At 37.3% G+C, this 13,074-nt stretch overlaps 3 protein-coding genes across 4 annotated transcripts in view; 1 reads left to right on the top strand and 2 right to left on the bottom strand.

Annotated features, from left to right (window-relative positions):
• Positions 1 to 13,074, top strand: part of LOC123310010 (vesicular glutamate transporter 1) — a 77,764-nt gene that overhangs the window by 11,028 nt on the left and 53,662 nt on the right. The window lies entirely within an intron of this gene.
• On the bottom strand, positions 7,733 to 8,298 carry LOC123310014 (tubulin polymerization-promoting protein homolog). Its single transcript, XM_044893373.1, has 2 exons — positions 8,130 to 8,298; positions 7,733 to 7,941 (listed from the first exon to the last, which is right to left on the bottom strand). The coding sequence occupies exons 1-2, from the start codon at positions 8,287 to 8,289 to the stop codon at positions 7,769 to 7,771; spliced, it is 333 nt and encodes a 110-aa protein (XP_044749308.1). The 5' UTR covers positions 8,290 to 8,298; the 3' UTR covers positions 7,733 to 7,768.
• On the bottom strand, positions 8,425 to 9,232 carry LOC123310013 (tubulin polymerization-promoting protein homolog). Its single transcript, XM_044893372.1, has 2 exons — positions 8,891 to 9,232; positions 8,425 to 8,645 (listed from the first exon to the last, which is right to left on the bottom strand). Exons 1-2 carry the CDS (start codon positions 9,188 to 9,190, stop codon positions 8,457 to 8,459), a joined length of 489 nt encoding a protein of 162 aa, XP_044749307.1. The 5' UTR covers positions 9,191 to 9,232; the 3' UTR covers positions 8,425 to 8,456.

Below are 13,074 nucleotides of genomic sequence, written 5' to 3'. Positions count from 1 at the left end.
TTTCTGTTATTACGTATTTTATCACAATGTCGAATCTCTTCGGAAAATATGTGACGAACATAATTGAAGTTTATACAAACTGATTGAAGGTATACCAAATCCAGTTATTTGCTTAGAACATGGAAAATACGAGAGATCAGTATAATATCATAATATGCACTAACTTGAGGGAGGTAAATGTTCGTTATCTTCTTTGGCTAAAATTTGAATACGTTACATCAGTTGTACATTTCAAAAATATTAACCCGAAGATGAAATGCATATGATGCAGTGGTTGAGATTGGGTATCGCCCGAAGGAATTAACGGATAATTACAAGAATGTTAAATTTTTCAACAAAAATCATCTTGCATCATTGTAAGTAAAAGGAATTAAAGGAAGTTTCAAGTCAAGATGAACTTCACCTTTGAACAAAAATTTCACATGAATAAACAACCAACAGGACAACTGGCGCGTATTTGTGTCTATTCATCTTATAATACATTGATATAATAATAATTAGGTATTTATTGGTACCTTAAGACATTTACAATGTATAGGACAAGTCAAATGAAAAATAGTTCGGGAACTTATTCTACGATGACATTCATCGAAAATCCTGTAGTATTAATTCACTCAAACATAAAATTTTCAAATGCCACCACTTTTTTGGGTCTCCCAATAGAAGGAAATTCTTTGTCATCCTCTTCATTCACAATTTTTCTGATTGTGGAAATATTCAGCTGAAATATAAGTAGTTTAGTTTCAAATGAAACATTATAAAAATTCTCTTACATTGAATATGTTCGCTACCGTCTGACGTATTGTGGATTTTAGAATATCAGAGTGTAACTTTTTGAATAAGCGGACCTGAATTCTAAATAGCACTTCTTGAAACCCTGTCTCTTTTTTCAATCACTTTCGGCATTTTCGTAATAAAAAGTGATATTAGTTGTGGCATCGTCGTTATAACATTAACGACACTTCATGAGTGCCAACCTTGCTTCGTTTTAGTTACAAAACTTGAGAAAATTATTTCATGGCCAACTGACTTCTAAAATAAATGTGAATGGCACTTGAAAAATCACTGACAGCATAATTGAGTAGAAAAATTATAGTCCATTGACTGATAGTTGTGTAATAATTCTGACAATATATAATATTGTCAAATCTCTATTATTTTCTGAAAAAAATGTTATTTTTTCTACTGATATAATATTTAACTGTTTTTGTTTGTGTCTGTGATTTGGCAATGAAGCGGACTACTGTTATTACTGAAAAGTAGGATTAAAATCGAATTATTTAATAAAATTGACATTATATTATGTTTGAGCTGTAGAAAAAATAATCTGATAGAGAGATAGTGGAAGGGTTAATGGTGCTTCAATATTCAGTTCCATTTTTATTTATGTCTCGAATCTGATATTCGTGCCGCCACTTCAATAACTCAATTGAAAACTTTCGGAATAAAGCAGCATTATCTCGTTTTAGCGAAACGACTGAATGGGAGTTAGGGGTGACCGTATTTTCCCTAAAGAAATATTATTTCTTCATTTTCTTTTGAGACAGTTCGGCGACGCTTCTTTGAGAACTAAATCCCCCTAACGAGTAGACTGGCTTAAAAACTTCCAGAAAACATTAATAAGCCGTAGAGGTCCTACGTGCTTTGAAAAAGAATCTCGAAATTTCACGGCAGACATACTGGGTGGATACGTATCAAAGTGAGACATTTTTTCACAAAACCTGTTTTCAACGGCAATTTGATTCCTGCAAAAGATTTAAGTGACCCAATGAGACTTATTTAGTTTTTCCATCTTGTGAGAAGTGGGAACATTTTTGTGGCCAAAAATTTATCTATTGAAAAAGTGTTTTTATGGTTTCATGGTTGATCTCTCGAGTTGATTACTCTTTTATTGTAATAGATGAAGGGAACTAATTCTGCGTCAAATAAAATCAGGCTAGTATTTTTTGGACAATATTCAGAGCCCAATTTTGAGAGATATTTTGAAATATTCGTTTCAACCTTGGTTTTTCCAAAGAATCTTCGAAAGAATCTTATACAGGGTGGGTCTTTGATTTGTTCATTTATTTCAACAGTGGAGTCATATGATTAAAAAGGGAATTTTTCCACTTTGGCCTAGATGAAAGGTAAAGCCATCTTGAGTTTTCATAATGAGCTATGCCACCCCTGTAAGCCCGACACTCAAGTTTTTCCAAGCTTTAAATATACAATTTAAACGTTGGAAATAAGGAAACACATAACTCAAAAAATAGAATAAGAAAAATAAAAAGAATGTTGTGAAATTATGAAGGAATGGTCACGCCTTAACCAGGAGGCAATGAATAAAGTAATAAGAATTAATTCAGATGAATACCAACAGTATTTAATTAGGGTCCATCAATTCCAAGCGTTTTTTCATCGGAGAAGGAGCTGTGTTGCTCTGACGAGGTCAAATGAGACCGAAACCATGGTCAGCATCTGCTCTTCTTCGGTGGAAGGTTCTCCATTTAGTTGTCCTAGCGATGGCAAATTGGCTAGTTCAATTCAGATCGTAACACGGGTGATATGCATCTGAATTAATATTATTGTTGTTGTGAAGTTGTGAAGTATTTACGCTACGTGTGTATTCAACGTAGCAAATATTTAATTCTGTGGATCTTTTGGACAGGGTACCGGTTGATTCGGGTGACTTGGAACAGTCCTGTACTTGGGACAACTACACTTCTTGCAGATTTCTTTGTTTCTTACCATTTATGAGTGAAGGAACAAACTTATAAGATTGTGTACCGCCTCTTCGGTTAGTATAACAATAAATTCCTGTTTAGTTTGTCGTGACCAGTTCGTTTGATTTGACGGGAAAAATTAACGAATTCAGGAGAGTAAAAGCGCGTTTTTATGGCCCTTATACTTCCTAGTGTCCTGTACATGTGTTTCACTTTGTGCATGTGTAATTTTTTTTTCATGATACGTGGGATATTGGGATATTTGATATGTCATGAAACAAGGTTGTTTACAAATCAAACGACAACAAGGATCTCATTCATTTATTTTGTTGTTTCATAGGGTGACTTGGGACAATGCCGAATAGATACAAGCGGCGCATTGGCAGCAGGAAATATGCCGATTTTTCGCAGGATATTATTATTTATGTTTCAATATATTTACATTGGTTGAAATAGGGGTCCTTTATTTGATTTATTGACATAATTTCAACTATATAATCACTAATTATAATTCTTTAAAACTATAAACCGTCATCAAATTCATTAAAGAGTTGAGAAATTAATGGATTTTAACTTGTGTCCCACGCCTCCCAAAACGGAGGGGATTGAATTGGACATCGTTTCATACTGGGTGGCGCTCTGTGTAACTGTATAGTACTCAGTAGTCGCTGTGTTACTGGATAGTACTCAGTAGCGCTTGCCAGTATTGAATAAGGGTTTATCAATTCCAAATGTTCTCCAACGGAGAAAAAGCTATGTTGCTCTGACGAGGTCAAATGAGACCGAAACCATGGTCAGCATCTGCTTTTCTTCGATGGAGCGTACTCCATTTGAGGCCCTGACGATGGCAAATTGACTAATTCAATTCAGATCGTAACACTTGTTGATATTCATACCAGCAGGTGGTATGAATCTGAATTAATTCTTATTTCTGAATATCAAATAAATCCTACAATACTTTTATTGATATGAAAGCCACTCATCTTTTGCTGGAAATGTTAAACTTATTTCTTATAATTCTGCTTTTCTAATTGAATCTTCCTGTTTATTTATCGAATTTAGTAGTTGTACCTAGTAACGAATTTTCTGTTGCTTCTTGAAGTTCTTCATAAATGTTAATTTCTACGTATGGTAGGGTATGAAACTTTATAGAGCTCTATTTTGTTTATTTTCCAATAGGATGTTTAGTTCTTAGTTGATATGTCTGAAATGCCGTACTTTGGGTTTAGAATGTTTAAATGCTCGGAAGGGAAATGAGAATTCTGAAGATAATGCATTTCTGACAAGGTCACCTAACATCAAGTACAACGTATGAATAGAGCCTTGTTTAAAAAAGCATTTTTCACGTTTATATTTCATTCGCGCACTCAACTTCCCCAAGACACATCCTGGCAAAGATACTTATCATTTCCCGATGCTACAAAGCAAGTCCATTTCCCATTCCACGTAGTCGGTATCGTCGGCGACACTCAATTTCCTGGGCATTAAGAGATCGTCGGAATTTCGTTTTTCGAATATAGGGGCTGCAACTATTTCCTAAGTGGGCGATGGTGCATTTTCCATCACGTCCGAGGCCCACTTAAACGTTTCTATACATAATAACGTTGCGCTGGCTCGCCTTCGAGGGCTGCGGGAGGGGGCGGCTGCGAGCTTTGCTGGTAAGTGGAGTTGTAGGGGCAGAAAGAATGCACCACGTGACCGAATTACCCGATGAAGTGCGTATTAGCGGCCTGCGACGACGTGTCGAGAATCGGAAGGAGACGAAGAAGACGTTTTAAGGGGTTGACATTGCTCCAGATATTAGTCACCGCTTATTTCTCCAGAACCGGAGGATTATGGATACAGGGTCAAGGAAGAGGCAAGTATTTGAAGAGTATCTTGTCCTCTGGACTTGGATGGATTCCTACCAGCTTTACTTGAAGAAAAGTTGGGTATTTTGAGAAGTAGTCATCAATTTAGTCTCTTTAAGTTGCATCTCCTGGAAAAGGGATGTTCCTATGACTTGTAGTTGGTAGGGGGAGTCCGGGAGACTTGTTCAGGTAGGAGACTTGTACCTCCTCAAACATTTCAATTCAAATTTTGCGCTACCGGTATCGCAAATAGCTTGCGACATACCCGTAACTCGAAAATCGTAACCACAACTAGTGGCGGCTCCATTTTGGCCGCCATCAGAACAGTTCGGGATTGAGAGGGTTGAACGAGATTTTGTTGTTTGGAAGTAAGAAATTGAATAATTTTTGTTTGTTACACTGACTGAAATGTTTAAAAGTTGCGTGATGTTATTTAGTTATATTGCTTTCATTGATTAATGCTGTTTTATAAACGATGAGCTTTTTTAATAATACACTGCGCAAAAAAATTAACGCACATTCTGAAAATCTCAATTTTAATGAAAGTTTACTCTGCATTGACTTTATAACTTATTTTTTATGTTCTCTTGGGAAGGTTTTGAACGAAACAAGACACATTAAATGAAAGAAAAATTCAGGATTTCACCGAATCTTATGTGAAAGAAGAGAAATGAACAATTTTCAAAATACTGAAATGCTGATAAGTGATTTAATACTTGGTATTTCCACCCCTTGCCTTAATTACAGCTCGGAAACGACGGTTCATACTCAAAATGAGTGATCTTGAAATGTTCTGATCTAATCCTTCCCAGATTTCTCCGAGTTGGATTCCTAAGTCATTAAGAGTAGCTGGATGATTTTCTGAACTTCTCAGCCTTCTATTGAGGTTGTCCCAAACCTGCTCAATCGGATTGAGATCTGGACTTTTTGCTGGCCATTCCATTCGAGAGACTTCAACCTCTTCAAGGTACTCCTGAACGATGCGCGCACGATGGGGTCTGGCATTATCGTCCATAAAAATGAAATTTTCACCAATGTATTGGGCAAATGGCACTACATGCTCTTCAAAAATGTTCCTTATATACTTATCAGCATTCATAGCTCCATTATCAACGACCACTAGGTCTGTCGAGCAGTCAAAGATATTCCACCCCATACCATAATCGATCCTCTCCCGAAACCAGTAGTATTCAGGAAATTGCACAGAGCATATCTTTCATGTGGACGTCTGTATACAAGGGAACGTCGATCACAATGGTAGAGGCAGAATCTAGACTTATAATATGTGAAGAGAACTCTTCCCAATCGGCCTCTTCCCAATGGATATGCTCTCTCGCAAAATCCAAACGCGCCCTTCGATGGGCTGGGGTAAGAGCTGGGCCTCTTGCCGCGACACGAGGCCTTAAATCATATTCTCTGAGGCGATTTCTTATTGTCTGAGTGCTAATTTGCACCTCATGAGTTTGCTCAAGCTGAATTTGAAGGAGGCGAGCGGTTGCAAACCGTTGTCTCAACAAAGAAACTCTCAAGTAACGTTCTTGAATGGCAGTTGTTATCCGTGGTCTACCCTGTCCTAGTCTTCGGATATTCATACCTGTCTCCCTGAATCGCTGCAACATTCTGGACACACTCGTATGGGAAACTCCAAACCTTTCTGCAATTCTTGTCTATGTCAACTGTTCTTCTCGCAAAACTACCGCTTGGGCACATTCCTCTTGGGTCAAATTACGTGTTTCGCGTTGCATAGCGATCGAGTGTAGAAAATCAAACGAAAGAAAAACTATTGATCACTAGAATTGATCGAGAACAACTGATTTTAGAATGGAGCCAATACATTCAAAATCTGATAATATCATCTTTTTTTATTCCTGCTGGGAAAAAACATCTGTATTGAAGAAAACCGTTGACATTGGATAATGCATTCATAATTCTGATAAAAATAATTATCATTGAGAACACCTTCAGTTGTAGAATAAATTTGAGATTTCCATAATGTGCGTTAATTTTTTTTGCGCAGTGTAGTTATAAAAGTGTCAAGAAAACATCTGTTGAATAGACTAAAAGGGAGTGCGGAAGACTTGACCCATGCTATGCTTGGGAGACATAATCAATTGTCCAAGTTTCCAGCACTGAGCTTAGATAATAGTCTGCTTCAAAAGAAAATTAAATAATGGAAATAAATATGAAAAATATACAAAGGTTCCGAAGGCAAAAAATATCTAGGAAATAAGGGAGATTGACTCTGAAGTAGAAAATATGTATTTCATACGCTGATACATCTGATGACGAAAACCTTGACAATCGTTAGTCATTGGAAATTGTTTTCTTTCAATGTTTTTCCTGATAGACAAACTTATGGTCAAGTCTCTCTCGCCCCCTGTTCATCTCTCCCATGGGTTAGGGAGATATGAGCCAATTTTCGGTTTCTAAAGAAAGAATTTCTGTACTCAAAATGTTCATCTCACCATCACTCTACTATTTTATCTATAGATAGTCATCTATTTGGGCATGATATCTTCACGCAAAAAAATTAGTTGCTACCATTTACAGATACAACCTGAGTGGCTCCAGACTCAGAGTAAAAAGGGGTTCAACTCTCCCCTACTCCTCATACCTCCAAATGTCTGATTTAAGCTTTTTTCGAAGGGTTGAAGATTGTATCCCACTAGAAGATCTTGGATGGTCAGTTGAGGAGAGATCATGACATTGTTGATGGAATAAACAGAAATCTGCTGCTTTTCTTGGATGTTCTAGTGACTGTTTGTCTTTCGTTATGACAGGACAGCCAATCAATCGTACTGCTTCCACCAAAAATTTCCCAAAAATCCATTATGAGCGACTCAATGAAATTTATGTGACAGTTCTTGACAAATAGCGATGGTTCATACTTCTGTCCAAACCTATGATTTTTTGAGTAATACTCTTCAACATTCGTGCAATTCGTCAAACACTAATTGTGGAATTTGATCTATTTATCATTTTGAGAGATATCAAGTATAACAGTTTATAGCCAAAATTCTGATCTATCTTCCTTATGCACTTTTCCCTAACGCATTTAAGGCCGATTTAAGGTTGAGATTTACTAATTTCAGGGAATTACTGAAGTAAGTATGACTCAATGTAAAGCATATCCTAAATTAGTGAAAATTAATGAAGAAATATTCGCAATATGACAATAGCGATGAGACAACCCTTTTTTCAATTTATTCAAGAAAATCAATCCTTCTTTACAACATCGCCCTTCTTAGCAGTACCAGGCAAACCACAATTTTCCAGTTTTTCCTTGAATTCGTCGTAGTTACCACCCACTTCGTTCGCCAAATCTATCAGGAAATCTTGGAACATTTTGAACGTTAACCGTCTGGTTTTGAACTTGTTGAAACAAACACCTGTAGAAAAAAGTAACTGTAAGTTGCATGCAGCAAAGATCTAGGCTAAAATTACGAAAGTTTTGAGATGCAGCTGGCCTTGTGAAGTAGCTGTTGTCAGTACCAAAAGAACTCACCACAAAGATGTAGCATAGTGGTGTAACATGATTCACAAACGTTTAATTGAAGAGTTCCTCCTTATGCCATACCTGTATGGGTAGTGGTTACCATGTCCATGTCGATTATATTAGCCTGGTGCAACCATCTATCGACCTGGACTATTCCTATGGTAGTTCCATCTGATTCTTCGTCCATGAATTTTGAAAAATTTTTGAATTGATGTCTTAGGTCTAAGCCACCCTGTGCCATCAGAAAAAAAAAACGGAAGCACTCTCAACTTCGACGATCTGATGAACATGAATATAATTTTTTCATGGGTCTACATTCATTGTACGTCACAATATTTCCAAAGAACTATCAAGATTTCATAGAACTCACTTGTTACGATGTAATTAGATAAATGGGGTGTTGGTTATTTAGTTTTTGGGATGAGTTTTGTCATAGGTATCCTTTCCTTTGTAATTCGAAACATATCCAGAATCATCAGCTCTGTCTTCTCTTCCTGCTATACCTTTTCCTTTTCCGCTCTCATCGAATCTTTCTTTATGTGTTCCAGTATATTTTGAGGTATCCGTTAATCTGTCCACACCACCAACATGGACGGCCTGGCAAAATGCAAAATGGATTCAATAGGAAAAGAACGAATTATATTCTTTAAAACTTTGCGTCTTTGCATAAGAGTGGAAGAAAATACGCCTAGCTGAAGAAGAAATTGTAATGGTGCAACGAACGGAGAAAAGCTCATCATCTCAATGAAAACCCTGTAATTTGGGCTCTTTAGATTACCCAAAAAATAACTACCCACGGCTTAAAAGTTTGTAAAGAATCCGTTGATCGAAATACCACTTACCTGAGTGGTATTAGGAGTTCCAGGAGCTCCACAGTTCACTAATTTGTTCTTGATTTCATCGACTGGAATACTCTTCGCTTTGGCCAAGCTGTCAAGGAACTGATTGAAAGTTTTGAAGTCTATCACTTTCGCCTTCAATTTACCAAACTCAATACCCGTATCGGTCGTGGTCAATTTTTTGTCGAACACTTGGGCCTGTTTCAGCCATTTATCGATTTGAGTGAGGGTGATATTTTTTCCGTCAGATTTTGAATCCCCGAATTTCGAGAAAGCAGCGAATTGATTGCCAAGATCCCCCATGACAATGCCCAATTTTCGATGTCAGATTTATGGCATAGTCTATGGATAGCGTTGTTTTTGGTATGAATATATTCAAGGTACTGTTGAATATCTTTGCCAGATCTGACTATTACATCGAGTGGGACTTTTTTCTGCAACCAGCAAGTAAAAAACATTGAGGTAATTCACTCAAAAATTGTATAAATTGCCTGAAGTGCTTACAGGGAACATTCAAGGAATTTTCACACTTCTTTTTACCAGAGGTACCTACACCTTGTGCTTTACTGATTTAAGAACACGAAATATTGTAATCTTCGATAAGTATGCTCTACTGTGGGCACTTATGGTAATAATAATTATTTTCTGGTCATTTCTGAGGTCAGCAAGGCCATAAATTTCGAAGAAAATGACAAAATTAAGGCGGAATCCTGCCATCAAGCTAAATCAGCATCCGCCATGCAATAGCGCTTGGGGGAGCTTGGGGAGAAGAGAAATTGAATACATTATCGTCTGTTAACACTCAGTGTAATTGTTCTGGTGTTCAACTGGGCCCAGACGTTTCAATTAACTAAATGTTCCCCGATTTTAGCGACCGTTTGTCTTGGTTATATGGCGATTCGGTTGCTTTATCCCTCTCTCTTAATCTAAATGGAAATTTAACATGCGTTTGTTTACATAGTCATGCTGGATTTTATTTGGAAAGTAAAATTGAACTGCGTAAAAAATGGAAATTTCGAATGGACCCCTTTTTGAGCACTCTGAAGACAGTAATTCACATTGGCTTTACTATCACTAGAAGGATCTACAACATTTCTCAATAATTGTTGAGTTTAACAGATGCACACTTTTCTTGAGAAACCAGGGGCTTTCAGTTGACTGTGATGATGCCTAATATTTCAAAATGTTTTCTAAAATGGAATCTAGAGAAACTCTCTAGTTTCAAAAATATATTTGAAGTGTTCACTGATATCTGCCTTATTTCTTTAAATTTAGAGTTTTTTTTCTGCTTCGCTACTTTGCTAGATACTGGGTACACTCACAAGGTTCTTTGAGAGAAAACCTATTGAAACTATTCATTATGTCTAGAGCGAGAGATCTACCCTCCTGGATTTGCCTAGTAGTAGTAGGTAAAAGGAGAATATCCACATGATTCTCCTCACCGTCAAAATCGACCCTTCATAGATTTTGGCAGATTTTCCACACGAAATACAGAACATTCCATTCCAAGCCAACAAAGTTTGGACCCTCAGTAGGCTTGGTATGGACAGAAACAATGGATTATTGGTCTACCTTCTCAAAAAAAAAAAAAAAACAGAAGCAGGCAGATTGTCTCATATCAACTAACTCTAGTGAGCCTGGAACTTTTATGGCTTCCCACAAGAAATTGCAAAATATGCAATTACACTCAGAATGAGGAACAAACTGACCTCACACTTTGTGAGCGATCTAGGCCTGAAACACTCAAAAACCTGCATCGAATACATTTCGAAACAAACTTCAACAAAAAAAGGCAATTGTGAAGTTTGTCTTTCGACAGGTCAATGAAGGTTGGAAGCTCATATGTATAAAATCAGCCTAGCTGACGATGTTGAGTCCATGTTCATGTACAGAACATCTCAGAATGACTCAAATTGAAGACCCTTGGCAACAATGCGCTCAAGCTTTGTTTGAAAGCAGACTCTGTTAGAGAATATACAAGGTAAAACGAAATATAATGGCCCACAGTGAAACAGTTGGAAGACATCTTTCGCTCACTCAAAATAATGAATATTGAATACATCAAAGGAAGAAATCAATCACCCAATTTTGTCAAGAATTGTGGTTGAACTGCGAAACACCAATATTTCTTGGATCATGAACGATTTTTGATCATTCATCAGGAGATGGTGAATTCCATAAGAAATTATGGAAATATTCCAACTGTAAAATGTCTTATTTCGATGTCTCGTATGATGTCATCTCCAAATCTCGTATATCCATAATACTCGTTTAGACCAAGAAAGAATCTTAGCATTTTTCAAAGCTAGTTCCAATTGCTGTGCTTGTTATTTTTTATAGACTCAGTTACCCTCCCAATATTTATTGTTTCATGAAAATCAATATCATCTGGCGCACCCACCCTTGTTTGTTGCCAGTTTCCCTAATTCCAGACAAGTGGAGGAGATAAAGCGAACTATATTTGGTCGGGGAATGCAGAAAGGGAAAACAGATAGTTGGGCTTGTTTTTTTCGGCAGTTTTAGGCGCCGACAGCGTGGAGATCTCCCTGTTATTGTAAAGAAGCCTGGCGCCACTACTGGATCCAGACTCCCTCTCTGACTAGACGACGTGGGTTCCTTTTCATCTCTTGGCGGATGTTTATGAGGTCATGCGACGGTTCTAGATTCCAAGAGCGAGCCGTAGATCGTTTTGAATATATTGGGGGTGATGGAGTGTTCGGGATACGAGGAGTATCGTGTCTGGATGACGGGAATGCCGAAGGAGGTGGAGATTTTCGGGGATGATTTATGGCTAGGACCTGGTGAATAAGCATTAAAAGTTTGAGAAATTTAGAATTTTATAAGTGGTATTGAAAATCTGTCGAATATAATGGATATCATTCTTTTCAATTAAGTTGGACGAATGACTTTTCCACATCATTATCCAGACGCATGGACAACTTCTAGGCATACAATACATGAGGAGAGGAATGAAGCAAAGAGGAAAAATATTTTTTTATACAGCAATATAGCACCATGTGGCACTGTACCTAATTCTCTTGCCAGATAAGCAAATATATTTGACATTTCAGTGAACCAGACATAAAGAGAAAACAATAAAGAATACTGTAAATTGTAGAATAACCGAATTTGTGATTTTTCTAATGGAAGTAAACATTCGATATAAGACGATGTACTGATATCTAGTTAGCCTAGCCACGAACAATAACTCATTAGAAGTGTCAGGTGAAGGTTGAGGTCAAAATAGTAAACCAGAGTTACGCAATAAGCAATACCTGTATTTGACAGAGTTAAGAGGTAAGCAGATTTACGAAGATATGCTTAATACCCTTGGTGATGAATGTCCTTCGTATGCGACCGTGAAAAATTAGACTGCAAGCTTCAAAAGAGGTAAATTTTCCATTGAAGATGATGACCGATCGGGAAGGCCAGTTTCTGTGTCACTACCCGAAAATATCGATGCAGTTCATGACATGATTTTATCAGACCGTCGAATTGGGCTGAAACAGATATCTGAAGCACTGAATATTTCATACGAACGCGTTCATCATATAGTTCACGTCATTTTGGATATGAGAAAAATTGCTGCAAAATGGATACCCAAATGTTTGAATGTTGACCAAAAGCGTGCACGGGTAGAAGCATCGCGTTCGATCTGTGCTCGATTTGAAAACGATGTAGACTTCTTAAACCGAATTGTTACTATGGATGAGACTTGGGTACATTTCTACGATACAGAAACAAAGCAACAATCGATAGAATGGCGACACTCTGGTTTCGTGTCAAAAAATCTGCTGGAAAAGTTCTTGCTTCAGTTTTTTGGGATGGCCATGGAGTAATGATGCTTGATTTTTTAGATAATAGAATAGAACAATAACCGGAGATTACTATTCGACATTACTGACCACTCTAAGGGAAAAAATTAAAGAGAAAAGACGCGGAAAGCTATCCAAAGGTTGTTTTTGCAGGACAACGCCCCTGCTCACAAATCTCATGTTGCCATGCAAAAAATTCGTGATTTAGGGTTTGAATTACTAGAACACCCCCCTTATTCAACAGATTTGGCTCCATCCGACTATCATATCTTTCCTCAACTGAAAAAAAGTTTAAAAGGTCGTGAATTTTCTTCCAACGAGGAGGTAATAAAAGCTGTGGAGGTCTGGTTTGTAGAGCAAGAAGAAACATTT

Source organism: Coccinella septempunctata, chromosome 3 (assembly GCF_907165205.1).
Source record: "Coccinella septempunctata chromosome 3, icCocSept1.1, whole genome shotgun sequence".
NCBI classification, from domain to species: domain Eukaryota; kingdom Metazoa; phylum Arthropoda; class Insecta; order Coleoptera; family Coccinellidae; genus Coccinella; species Coccinella septempunctata.
Note: the sequence above shows the minus strand (reverse complement) of the source record. Positions and strands in the feature narration are given on the sequence as shown.

Excerpts from the sequence above, each read along its gene's own strand:
- LOC123310014 (XM_044893373.1), bottom strand. The coding sequence starts at position 8,289 with ATGGCACAGGGTGGCTTAGACCTAAGACATCAATTCAAAAATTTTTCA. Across the intron at positions 7,942-8,129 it reads GGTAACCACTACCCATACAG|GTGTTTGTTTCAACAAGTTC; the intron begins GTATGGCATAAG and ends TTTTTTCTACAG.
- LOC123310013 (XM_044893372.1), bottom strand. The coding sequence starts at position 9,190 with ATGGGGGATCTTGGCAATCAATTCGCTGCTTTCTCGAAATTCGGGGAT. Across the intron at positions 8,646-8,890 it reads GAACTCCTAATACCACTCAG|GCCGTCCATGTTGGTGGTGT; the intron begins GTAAGTGGTATT and ends GCATTTTGCCAG.